General features: G+C 38.8%; 2 protein-coding genes across 2 annotated transcripts in view; one reads left to right on the forward strand and one right to left on the reverse strand.

The window, feature by feature from the left end:
• The window catches only part of INTS8 (integrator complex subunit 8), a 48,648-nt gene extending 47,848 nt beyond the window's left edge, over nt 1–800 (forward strand). Inside the window, exon 27 of the mRNA XM_029923173.1 lies at nt 611–800. Within this exon, the coding sequence (XP_029779033.1) occupies nt 611–727 (117 nt within the window). The 3' untranslated portion in view covers nt 728–800. The remainder of the gene's footprint in view (nt 1–610) is intronic.
• Nucleotides 801–1,026: 226 nt separating this feature from the next.
• On the reverse strand, nt 1,027–12,376 carry CCNE2 (cyclin E2). Its single transcript, XM_029923175.1, has 11 exons — nt 12,363–12,376; nt 12,172–12,268; nt 12,038–12,091; nt 10,974–11,125; nt 9,569–9,704; nt 7,183–7,329; nt 6,007–6,102; nt 4,669–4,803; nt 3,169–3,280; nt 2,533–2,690; nt 1,027–2,170 (listed from the first exon to the last, which is right to left on the reverse strand). The coding sequence occupies exons 1-11, from the start codon at nt 12,374–12,376 to the stop codon at nt 2,057–2,059; spliced, it is 1,215 nt and encodes a 404-aa protein (XP_029779035.1). The 3' UTR covers nt 1,027–2,056.
• Between the last annotated feature and the right edge of the window lie 1,124 nt (nt 12,377–13,500).

Below are 13,500 nucleotides of genomic sequence, written 5' to 3' on the forward strand. Positions count from 1 at the left end.
ACTCCCGAACTGTGAGAACAGTGACCTGACCTGAAACCAGGAGTTGGAATGCTTAACCAACTGAGCCGTCCAGGTGCCCCTGGGCTTTTTTTTTTTTAATCTAAACATGTAGATTGCCTTTTAATCTAAAGGTAATTCTAATATTCTAAAATACATTCTAACAAAGTGCTCTGGCAGATGACTAGATTTTTAGTAGGCTAAGGTATTCTAAGTATGAGAATGAACCACTCTATGCTGTTACAGTGCTGAGCAACTACCTGTTTTTGCACATTTAAAAAATCAAAATTCATGTTTCAGGAAAGGCTTTACTTTTTTAAAACTATTTTGTAGGGGCCTTAATTTAACTGTAAAAATGTGTCACATGACATGTAGAGCTTATTTTCTGGTATTTTTAGTCAAATACACTTATATGAATTAATGTTCCTGTAGATAGAGTGGTCCTTCCTTATCCACAAGGGATATGTTCTGAGACCCTGGTAGATGCCTGAGACCATACCTCTCCTCATTTACTATTGACATATTAGCATGTGGGTAGTTTTGTATTATGTATACTAGCAAGAGTTTATTTTTGACCACACCTGTAATAACATCAACTTTTCTGTTTTGGAAGATCAAAGCCATCGGTCAGACAGAATTGAACGCAAGCAACCCAGAAGAAGTGTTACAGCTGGCAGCACAGAGAAGGAAAAAAAAGTTTCTCCAAGCAATGGCAAAACTTTACTTTTAAGCAGTTAGTTAAAAATTTTTTATTTTTTAAACAATGGGCTAAAAATAAACAGTATTATATTACATAATACATATGTACACATTTAGTGGTATTTTCTTTTCAGACAAAATACTGAAAGTTTAAAGACAAAAAGTATACAGAAGACTTCATACCATAACCAGAGCTTAAATTTATAATTTCTTCAAAAGAAGAGATTCATGTATCCAGTAAGAGAATAAACTAGCAAATCTAGTAAACTTTTTTTTTTCTTCTAACTAGACCCACTTTTGAGGCTGAAATGTCATTAAAAAGCCTAAAATATGTAGAAGTTCTTATGTCAGGGTTTTGTTTTGAATAAATAATCTAGGAGTTACTAGTTTAGTAACTAGTTACTAATCTAGGAGTTTACTACTTTTTCTGCCTTATGAAAATATAGAAGTTTAGGCCAAGTGTTAAGTTTTATCGCTTTGACACTGTCCTTAACTGATTATAGGAATTTAAAAAGGACCTTAATAGTTTTGCAAACATAAATAAAGTCTTAGTCACACTAAATTAAGAAAAATTCCTTAGGAGTTAATAAATCTTGGAGTTAATAAAGTGACTTTCTCATATAAATAGTTTGAAAGGGTACTTTTTCAGTTAAATTGTGATATACAAAAAGTCATTATAAAGCAACCTCCATGTCAAGGCCCAAAGTAGGAGCTAAAACATTTATCTTGTTTAAAATTTCTTTGGTATGCCCCCTGTTTAGACCACAGTTTAAACATGTTCATCTAAGCCTTACTGATTAATCTGTTTTTTAACGATTTCAAAGTTCACTTTTTGTAAAAATTCAAGTTTTATAATAGCTTGCTACAGCAGCTGTAGATAAATTAGTCACCTTATTACAAAACTAAATCTTTGTAAACAAGTTTAAATTTTTTCAAAAACCAAACTTTATGAATTTTGAGAATCTAAAAACTAGATTCAAAATATTGTATTACTCAGTGTCCACTTTAAGGTGGCACTTATCTAGTCTAAAACTCCAATGATAACATTCTTAGTTTATCAAGGTAACATAGTAACACTGGATCAAAGAAAATGTTACGGCAAAAGCGAGGTTGCTGGCTTCTATCCAGTCACCTTGGGATTCATGAAGTCATCTTTGTAAACAAGTCCCGCTGTTTAAACAGCTAATGTAGGAATTTCTTCCTTAATGCCAATTTTAAGTGGTTTTGTAAAATCGAAGAATGGCAGTGAAACTTCTGAATTGGCTAGGACAGTCATGGCACTATTTTCCTGAAAACATTAGTAGTTCAGTTCTAGCAAAGTCTACCAATGGTCAGATCCAACTTGTTCACTTAACCTTTGTTAGTGTTTTCCTGGTGGTTTTTCAGTGCTCTTCGGCGGTGTCATAATGCCTCCACTGCACACTGGTGACAACTGTCCTCCCTTTCGAAAGCTGTTTACGTAATTTACTTCTTCCTATGTGAAGAAATCATGCAGAGAGTAACAGGTAAGGTAAAGCACTGATAGAGTAAAACGAAGTCAAACCAGACTTTTGGGTGTTAACTTAGACCTCATGTAATGGTCTAGGTCTTTGCAAGCATGACTAGTCCTATTCTAGAGGTGCAACAGAGAGAACTGACTATAGCTGTAGGTTTTTAGTTGGACTACTGGCATTGATCTTGATATACTCCGCAAATCTTGCTGGGACATCAGTGTGCCCATTAGAATTTTCTATCTGTAACCTTACTGGCTTGTGTCCCTGCCCTCCAGTATTTCTCGTGTGCTTAGTTTCAGTATCTTACTAGATATAAAACGTAGAAGCCCCACAAGAAACATACCAACATAGCCAGGTAATTTGTATGCGTCTGGATATTGTGTCTATCTTCCATAGAAATCTTCTTAAAAATCTTCAGCTTCACAGGACTAGTACTTTTTACTACACTGGCAAAAGGTACCATCCAGTCTACACATTCAGAAATGTTGTCCCATTCCAAACCTAGACAGAGGAAAGTTAGGAAAATGTGAAGGCTACGTGAGACACTGTCTTAACATATGCTTGTGCTTCTAAATTTAAAGATAATTTGAGAGCGCTAATCTGCTTTAATTTCTTAGAACTGCATTTGGGCCTTCTAATAACCATGCATAAAGTGACTGTTTTGTGGGAGAAAAAGACTTAGAGCTTCATAACCAGTACCTTCTACATATGAAACTGAAATTGTCAAAGCCCAAAGAACTCTTAAAGCAGAGCAATGACCACGTTGACTAGAATTTCAATGGATTTAAATTCCACCTGACCTTGTTTTTTTGTTTATGGATATACATTGAAGATGAGCAAGGACTTCTAACAAAAGGGAAGGTAATTGCTAACCTAATTTTTTTCTATTAAAACTTTTGACTCCTGTTTAATAGGAAGCTAAAGTTGATAAGTAGTCCCTTGTGAACATGTAAGAAGATAAGAAAATATAATGCCTTACCTGAGGCTTTCTTAACCACTTCAATAGAAGTAAAGTGGCACACGGCAGCGGCAGCCAGGATTCTGTACTGGAACTCTAATGAGTCGATGGCTAGAATACACAGATCTAAAAGCTAGCAAAGGAAAAAGCAAACGTACATGTAATTAAGGAGGTGAAAGGATGAGTAATGAATGTTGCTACTAAACTCAGTCAGCTGTAATTTTAGAGTGCTTACAATGTGGACCCATGTGCCAAGAAATGCTACAACTGCAAGGATCCAAAGATAATCTCTTCAGAGTGGTGGCTCAAGCCAAGAAGTGAAATAGACAAGGATTGTTATGATGCAGTGTGATGCGTAGCAATGGAAAGGCACGTAATCCAGAGCGGGGAAGACTTGTGCTGCTTAAGTCTTAAAAGACAAAGTAGCCAGGAAGATTGGGAGGTGCAGAGTATTCTAGGTGTAGAGAATAGCGTTTGCAAAGATAAATGAGAAAGTGTTAGTTTCCCTTGGAACTTCTAGTTCAGGACAAAGGAATTCCTTTCCTTCATGCCTTATTTTAAAAGTGAGAGGGGCACAGGTGGAGAGGTACAAACTAAATCATAGATTAGTTTAGATTAGATCCTACAGGGTCTGTTTGGTCCTGATTACTGAAATTATTGGAAGATTTTAAATCACGAAAGATGTATTTTAAGAATAATCCTTTAGAAATGTTCCTTTCTGTATATCTGCTTCATTGTAGTCTAAACAGTGAGATTAGTTAAGAAACGATATAATCCAGGTAATAAAGAGTGTAGTAGAATGGTGTAAAATGGCTAGTTTTTTTTATTTTTTATTTATTTATTTTTTAAATGGCTAGATTTTTAGAGGCCTAAAGTAATAATACTGTGCGTGGAATAAACAAATTACGTTTGCTCCCATTGTCCAGAAGATAGAACTGTGAGTAGAAGAGTTAGAAATAAACAATGTAGAAATAGTAATTATTAGCTTATCAAATTTTTGTTCTCTGTCAAAAGGGTATAGCTGCCTATGATCTAGGATACTGGGGATTCTGACAGAAAAAATAAGCCCTCGTGAGAAAGTTTTACTAAATGAACCAATTCTATTCAGTTTGTGTTTCTAAGGTGTTTACTAGATTTAAAATACAAATTTCAACCTAGGTTATTTAAAACCCACCCCAAAATACCACAGTTCCTTCAATTCCATATGTAAGCTTTTCATAGAGTAATTTCCTATCATATTAAAGACAACTGGCTAAACACTTTTTTTCCATTTTCTATCAAAAAGAGGTATTTAGCACTCTAGTTTAACCCCTAAAAAATGAAAAGTACTCCTACTACATTTAAACTCATTTTAAAAAGTCTGTTTTCTAGAATTATTAAGCAATGTAAATATTGGGAACAATTTTATGCAGCAGTTTTGTTCTAGTCAGTTAAAGAGTGAATTTAATTCATTATGCTTTTTTGTTGAATAGCTTATTTAAGACTATAAATGCACTGTTAGCATATATGCAGTGAAAATACCTGAGCTATTTGAATGAACTTTTCCTGAGAATACTGAGGTAGAAGAACTTTAGGAGCATCTTTAAGAGCATCAACTTGGAGGAAGAGATTTAGCCAGGAGATGACTGTTACAGGACAGAGTTCCCATTTTAAAGCCTGTTAATTGAATAAAAATACTGGTTAGTAAATAATGTACAGCTCATAGTCACTTAAAAGCTTTCTGCTTTAGGCTTATTTCTTCTAGGAATTTTATTCTGACCTTTATTTTTAAAAGTATTCACAGATACTTCAAAATGTAAAGCTAAAGCTGCTTGTATTTTACAGTCTATTAATCTAGTTCCCTTTTTATTTTCTAATTCATGAGCCTAGTATTCATTTTTCCTTTTCTTTCTTGCAGCCCCTGGTCTTCAAACCTATTCTATAGTTTATTGAAACTGCCATTTAAAAATTATGTTCAGTGAACAAAGTGAATTCCAATCAGATCTTCCAAAAACTGATCTAGACTTTTTCTTTCCATGATCTTTGATGGCTTCCGGTCAAAATGTTAGAAGTTCAAAACAAAAAAGACAAAGTCTAATGTATCATATCTTTTCCTTCATGAGGCCTTGGGACTTTATAAGCAGTTTAAAATAATTAGGGGAGAACAAGAGAGTATTACAGAGAATTCATCTTCTCTTTACATCCTCCTCATACTGTGAGTACATTTATTGTTAGAACAATATCAACAGGCCAGTTGATAGCTCTATTACAATGGGATATTAGAGTATCAGTATGAATGTTTATAGACTAAACAATTTGGAAAACATAAATTTGTAATTTACAACACACAGTAAATGCAAGTCAGTGTTTTCTTGTGCATCCTGTATACAAATTCATGATGTCCAAATTTAATAACATACTTTCTAGTAGCTAACAGCCTTTACTCTGATTCAGAGCCTGATTAAACACCTTTACGCTTTTCTCCACCCTTCTGCTTAATAGCCCTTTTTGGCATATGGAAAGAAAAAAAGGCAGTAAAATCTCATCTGTTGAAAGAAGGGTAAATCAGAATATCTCAGTCATTATTGGAGGAATTCATTGATATACACACACGCTATGGTAATTATACTTTTCAAAGCATTTCCTTAATCACTTTTAAAGTAGTATATTCTCATTGTAGAAAACTCGAAAGAGAAAAAGTCTTACAGGTTACGTAAATTCTCCATCTCTCCATACCATTGTCAATATATTGATGCATTAACCTATTTGAACTGGATCTTAATGCTGAATGAAATTTGTTTTGACTACTTATAGTGTATTCTTTGAGATTCAGCAGTTAACTACTAAGTTACTAAAACTGCAACTAGAATAACTTAATACCTTTAATATAATAAGTTCCATTCTTAAGATATCCTCTTCACTGCAAGCACCATCGGTGACATAAGCAAACTCTTGGAGCTTAGGAGCATAGATTTCCTTGAAAAATGGATTTAAAAAAATATTAGGTATAGTTGAGATTAAGATTAAAACAAAAATTTCTATAGAAACCACATAATAGGCTTCATTTTTAAGGACAGCTTCATAAAGTGATTTTAAATCTTAGTAACAAGATGTTTTTCAGATGTAAGAGTTGAAATTAGCCAACTACATTGAAGCTTATTTTCATAGGCTTAGATCTTGAATTTCAGTTAAAAAATAGTATTAAGTAAAATTGCATAGTGTATCGGCCAGACCAAAACAACTCTTAACAAGGTCTAGAAACTACGGAGAACCATTCCTTTACCCTACTATAAAAGTATGGTACATCGACATTGTGCAGTTTGCCTGACAGGTCAGTCTGAACAGTCCAGAGAACAAATAGAATGATCAGAGTTGAAGAGAGACCTGTTACAGATGAGAACAGGCTAAAAATCAAGATTTCAGTCTAGGAAGCTACCTTAAACACACAACAGGATTCCAGATAAGGTTAGACTGAATATAAAATTATTCACCAAATGTGGAATTGGGTGATAGCCTTAAAAAGCTCAGAATACAAATTTGGAAGGAAAAAAAAAATAAAGGTTTCAAATATTTCAAAAGAAGTTATGATATCCAAGATGTATTGTTTAAGAAAACCAGATGGAGACTGTGTGAAGAAAAACCTCAGGCAAGAAAAGAGTTGCCTTCTATCCTGGCACTACCAGCAGATACAGATACAGACCATGTTTTAACCCAGCATAGCATTTCTTTCATTTGATTGGTCAGTTAGTTTTCAAAGACCACTTTATTGAATCCAAGTGCCATAATTATGTATTGGGACCACACTGGTATATATGTTTGGCAGAATGAGCCATGGACTATTTGCCTACATTATATTTCCACAATCTAAATCAGACACTTAACACAGACTCAGATACTACAAAGGGAACTATATTTATCCATCCATACAAATCAGGAATGTTCAAAAAATGTTTTAGGGGAAAAATCCACTTATCTTTCTTAAACTGTTTTTACATCCTATCAATCCCTACAACTTTCAATACGAAGTCTATCTGTGAATAAACTTTGAGAACTTACCTCAAGTTTAGAAGCAATGAATAATGAGGTAATTCCAATGAGTTGAAGCATATTTTTATTTATGTCCTTTTGTGTCAACATAAATCTGTCAAAAAAGTCTTGTGCAAGGTAAAATGTTTCTCTATGAAGTGTGTATACTTCACATACCTAGAGAAGAATCCAAATATTTACCTATTATTCAATGAATTTCTTCAAATTAGAAAGATCCTAACATTCCAGTCTTTTGTGTGGGGGGTGCAGGGTAGAGAGACTCCCAAGCAGGCTCTGCATTGTCAGATGCAGGGCTTGAACTCACCACAAGGTGTGAAATCATGATCTGAGCCAAAATCCAGAGTTGGATGCTTAACAGACTGAGCCACCCAGGTGCCCCTAGAACTTTAAGCCCAACTTTTTTATACTAAAGCTAAGATTGGGCAAGGGTGAAGAGGGGGGTGGATATTAACATGTACTAATAGGATAAAAAAAAAAAAACTATTACCATCCTCATTTACTCATTTTATTGTTTTTTCTTCCCCGCACATGGACTTTATTCAGATTCATTTACACTTTTACTATGAGCAAACTTTTCTAATAATCCCTTGTTTCTAACTGTAATAGGAATTTCCCAAATGTTTCACTACTGTACTTAATAATAAACAGTATCTATCATTTCCACACTTATCATAGGGAAAGCTTTAAATTCTAAAAATAGCTCCAGAAAGCAACCATTATCCATCCCCAATTTGAAGATAAGAAAACAGGGATAGAATTACAGGAAGTTTTTTGTTTTAATGTTCATTTATCTTGAGAATAAGTAATGCAAGGGAGGGGGCAAGAGAGGGAGAGAGGAGATCTCAAGCAGGCTCCATGCTGTCAGTCCTAGGCCTGATGCAGGTCTCTATCTCAGAAACTGAGATCAGACCTGAGCTGAAATCAGGAGTTCAGAACAACCAACTGAGCCACCCAGGCATCCTAAAATATTTGAGTGTCTAGGAAATTTCTTAGTAAACATATTTTGAAATGAGGAATAGAAACAATTTCAGAAAATGTCTTTCACATCTATTGAGACTGATTTTTCTCCTTTAAACTATTAGGGTAATGTTTTAACATACCTTTATGTTCCTAGACTGAAAAGACATATTAAAAAGAATTTAGGGACGCCTGTGTGGCTCAGTTGGTTAAGCATCCAACTTCAGTTCAGGTCATGATCTCGTGGTCTGAGTTCAAGCCCCATGTCTGGCTCTGTGCTTGACAGCTCAGAGCCTGGAACCTGCTTTGCCCTTGCTCTCTGCCCCGCCCCCACTGGAGCGTGCACACTCTCTCAAAAATAAACTTTTAAAATTCATAAAAAATAATTTAATGCTCTGATTGGTTTATTCTACACAGTGTTGCACATAATCTTATTTCAGGGAAAACAGCAGTAAATTTGGATAATCACTGGATTAAAAAGTCAATGTAACAAAAAGGAAAAAAATTAAAAATCTACATGATTGTGCTTGGGTTGCTTCCATGATCACTAGGCACTCCCAAAAGTCAGAACCCAACCACATTCTTGTACCCTTATGATTGAAATATCTCTTCTGACTGGAAGAGAAGATTATAAGATAACCTGACTCCAAAGAACAGCGTTTTATAGTCTTAAAAAAAAAAAAAAACCTTTTTGATAGCTTCTGAGATTTACTCTTGCCATGTGTCACTGCACCAAAAAAGCCTAGTATATCTCCTCCTATAGGGAAACGGTAGAGCAGATATCCAAGGGCTGGAAGAAAATTGGTTTGTCATCAACACCAGTAAATTCTTAGAATTATTATCCAGAGAAAGGGAATGGGCGTAAACAACATTTTGGGCACAGGTCTTTAGGGACTTTCAGGATCACTGTTACACCTTACCATTAATCTAAAGGAATATTCCTGAAAGGAATAAAGGTATATAAATGGAAACTGTATGGAGCAGAGAGGGCTTGGCACTTCTGGATATTCAAAGCCTCCTTTTTTAGAACTTAGAAATCAGGATTCTAAATCATAATTTGATTTTGGTCATGCAGAAAAGAACCTCTAGGGCCCTGAAGCCTCGTCCTGGTTCTTCACTTTGCATTAACAGAATGTAAAACCTCATCAATTATATATTCCGTTCATCTTGATTATCCTCAGCACCTAGTGCCTGTTACACAGCAATGCTAACAGGTACCAGGAATTCTGAATTGGGCTGTATGGGATGGAGTGGCTGTGTTAGGATTTTACTCTCACAAAGTAGACACATTGGCCATTTTGGTACCCTCAACTACAGTAAGGACACCCCAAAAAGATTGCTGCTGGCCATGAATAATATGCCACTAGGGCACTTCAAGAGCACATTCACACCTAATATTTCTCCACCCTACAGAGACAAAGATATTACCGGAACATACCTCTAAAAGCCAGTCTAGAAGTATTGACCTCATCTGTGGTTCCAAGTCAGAATGAAGAACTTCAAAATGTTTGTCATGAACATATCTAGTCTCTTTCTTTAGCATGTTTAGCCAAACATCATTTGAGCATCCCCAACTATGGAAAGGGGTAGAAAAGACAATCACTGTGTACAGCATAAACTTTTAGACATTGAAATCCAACTTTCAATTAGAAGTTGGAAGGGGCTCTTAAACGGCTACTTTTAGAAACCATTTCTTTAGCATTAAAAGAAGCTTGAAATTGTACAGCAAGAACTTAGTCTGGATTTCAAGGGTACTTTCCCCATTTACAAAGTCTCTCTGAAGATAACCATGTTTCTCAAGAGGAACACTAAAAATTTAACTATGTAAGCATTTCATCCCAGTAGAAACAATAGCAGAGTCACCTAAAGTGGTGGTAGTGAAACAGAGTATAGCAAAGGGGAAGGTTGGCAAACTTACAGCACGTGCTTTGTGTAAGCCGTACCTCTTTGTCATATTCATTAAAGAATATAGATCTTAGTAAGCTTAGTAGGAAATAAATATGATTGATAACATCAAATGAAAATGTTGTACATGTTAAAATGCTTCCATCCTAATTTAGAAAACTCATTTAAACTCCATTTAAAAGGTGTTCAGCTCCTCTCCTCGTGATCTGTCTTACTCTCTCAAAAATAAATGGTAAAAAAATTTTTTTTAAACCAACAAAAGGGGCGCCTGAGTAGGTTAGGCTTCCGACTTTGGCTCAGGTCCTGATCTCTCAGTTTGTGGGTTCGAGCCCCGCATCAGACTCTGTGCTGACAGCTCAGAGCCTGGAGCCTGCTTCAGATTCTGTCTCCCTCTCTCTCTGCCCCAACTCCACTTATGCTCTGTCTCTCAAAAATAAATATTAAAAAAAATTTTTAAGGTGTTCAGCTCTTCTAATGAGGCTTATAGTATTTAAACATGAAAACAACTTCATAAAATCAGTATTTTAAATACCCATATCCTTTGCAAACAGCACCTTTCTCAAAATAATACATGGGTAAATATTAGTAAAGCAATTTTTAAAATTTTTTTATTTAAAAAAATTTTTTTTTATAGTTTTTATTTCTTTTTGAGAGACAGAGTGAGCAGGGGAGGGTCAGAGAGAGAGGGAGACACAGAATCTGAAGCAGGCTCCAGGCTCTGAGCTGTTAGCACAGAGCCCGACGCGGGGCTTGAACCCACGAACTGTGAGATCATGACCTGAGCTGAAGCCGGATGCTTAAACGACTGAGCCACCCAGGCGCCCCAGTAAAGCAATTTTTGTATGTTTTCATAGTAAAGGCAAAATAGGACTCAAAATAGTACAGTATGTCAAATTAGTATAATTTAATTGACATTAAATTATAAAAAATTTTCTTACCTTAATTCAGGCAAAGGTGAAGGATTAATAAAAAGATTTTTAAATCTGTAATTTGTAAATCTGGAGAAGTCACTTGTTCCTATTTCTTTGTGTGGTGTTTCAATGATGATGCAAGGACTGATCCCCCCAGATAATACAGGTGGCCAACAATTCTGTCATTAAAAAAATTTTGTGCAAGAAAATCAGCTTTTTGTCTTGGATCTTTCGTAAATAGAAGCGACTATCTCTAAACAGTCTATAGTTTCCCCCAAACACCCATTATTAATGTTGCTGACCATCTAGTTGACATTTTACAAATAAGCCATCTAGCTCCTACTGATCTTTACGCAGTGTAACAGATGGAATGTTTTAGAAAACGAAATATAATTCTGAAAATACAAGACGTGGCATTGATGGAGGTGAGGAATAAAAATTCATCTGCGGTCCAACACTAATCACTTTCAAGATTAAAAAGCTGAAGTTCACCCTTTCTACAGTAGTGGCAAAGGCCACCTTGTTTTATAAAAGACCCCCCTCCTCCCTACCCCCACCCCTTTAAGCCTGCTCCCATATTTCAGAATACTGTAAGGCAAAACCTTAAAAATGGAATCAACCAAAGCCAATTACTTTCATATTTGAAGGACCCTCCCCCCAAGCCGTGCTGGTTTCGAAGAGAACCACGTCTCTGGTGTTCTCCGTACCCCGCACGGAACAGGGAGCAAAGGGCTGGGTGCCAGTCTGTCAGTGACTTCATAAGCCATTTATGCCCGAAGGAGCAGCTATTAGGACCCTCCACTAGCCGGAGAGGGAACAAAGAGCAAGTACATTGGACAGATTAGGCGGGCCCTGGTGCACTGGGCGCTTCCAAGAGGGAGGGATTTACAAAGAGGAACCAGCTGCTTCCAGGCAAACTTCTGCAGCTGAAGTAGATTGAGGCACATACAAGCCACCCAGAGATCAGCGCCTTCCTGCTCACCTCGAGGGCCTTTCAGAGTAAAGGTGTCAGGGGCCTTTCTGTCGCGTAGCAATAATACAATCCTATCCAATTTTATCCTGCATTTGTTGCCCCCGCCCGTCCTGCTTACCCTGATCTCATACTGATGTCTCTTGGTGACCTCCTCTTTTCTTTTTTTGACATCCTGGAAAATAGAAAAAGGCCGCTATTAAACTAAAGTCCCAGCAAAGAATTTCCTCTCTCCTCACTCTCCCCTTAACTCACCTGAGCTGTTTTTTTCTTCTTGGCCTGAATTATCTGGGCTTCTTGAGGGGAGTCCGTCTGGCTGGGCTGGGGCTGCTGCTTAGCTTGCAAACGGCTACTACAGTGGATTTTTCAAAAGGAAGCGTTAGAAGTCACGAGCTTCAAACAGAGCAGCTAACTTTTCCACACACAGACAAGACAAAGAGCGTTACCTGCGTCTTGACATTCTCTCCTTTCAGGTGTGTGAACGCCCTGGCGAGGAGAGAGGGAAAACGAGTCAAACAGACGGTCCCCACGTTCCTTCTCCCGGGTGCCGGTGGGACGCGCATCCAGGGGTCCCACTGAGTCCTTCAGGGGCCCTGCGTCACCTTCCGTGCCGTCTCAGGCACTCCAATGGTGAGCTCACGGGGTTAGTTTCGGACACATGCTGCGTCTCCACTGCACACACAGCCGGACGCCAGTGTCTTCAAAATTTACAAAGCACCACCAGCAAGGAGGGAGCTCTCCCCCAAACGGGTCCTTTCAGCGTCCTCCACCCTCTCGCCCGTAACCCCCGGGGGGGCTGGCCAGTGTCCCCACGTCCCCCCTTCCATCCAGAAGAGCAGCGGAGAGAGAGGGGGTTGTGGAGGCGAAAGGCTGGGGAGAAGCCGGTTCCGCGCCAATTTGGAGAGCGGCGGTGGCGGGGAAGCAGGGGGAGGAGGGAACTGAGACTTGTGTCACGTCCTTCAGTCTCCTTTCCCTCCTTCCCAGCCCCACCGGGCCCTGCCTGTCGCTTGGAAGGGGGACTGGCACCCTGACTCCAGATAAGGGGTGGGAGCAAAGGAAAGAGAATTAGGGAAAGGGAGAAACTGGGCTGGTGGGGGAGCTTTTCTCCCCGTGAAGGGGACCCAGACCCTTACCCCGTCGCGCGGTAAAGCTCCACTAACGAGGGCGGGAGAGCGAAGCCCCCAGAATGAGGGCATTTTCCTGGGCCTCCCCTTCGGGCAGCCCTCCACCCCCGCCACTTCCCCGGCCCCCTGCCAAAGATCCTGACAGGGACGGAACGCAGGGAGCCATCCCCCCCACCCCCCCAGCCTTCCATTTTTTCTCCCTCAGGCTCCCGCCCGCCGGAAGGATCGGCCCTGGGGGCTTTCTTTCCTCCCTCACTCCTCCCTGCGCCCTGCACCTCCTCACCGCTAGACCCGCTACCGCTGCTCTCTCAGCTGGCGCCGGCGCCAACCCAATATATAGGCCGGGCCGGGCCCGCCCCGCACGCATGCGCCTCAGACTGACACCTCCGGACTGCGCGCTCCCCTCTCCCGCGCGCCCGCCCCGCAGGCCCGCGCGCCGCGCCCTGCTCTCAGTCCGCGC

This window comes from Suricata suricatta, chromosome 15 (assembly GCF_006229205.1).
Source record: "Suricata suricatta isolate VVHF042 chromosome 15, meerkat_22Aug2017_6uvM2_HiC, whole genome shotgun sequence".
NCBI classification, from domain to species: domain Eukaryota; kingdom Metazoa; phylum Chordata; class Mammalia; order Carnivora; family Herpestidae; genus Suricata; species Suricata suricatta.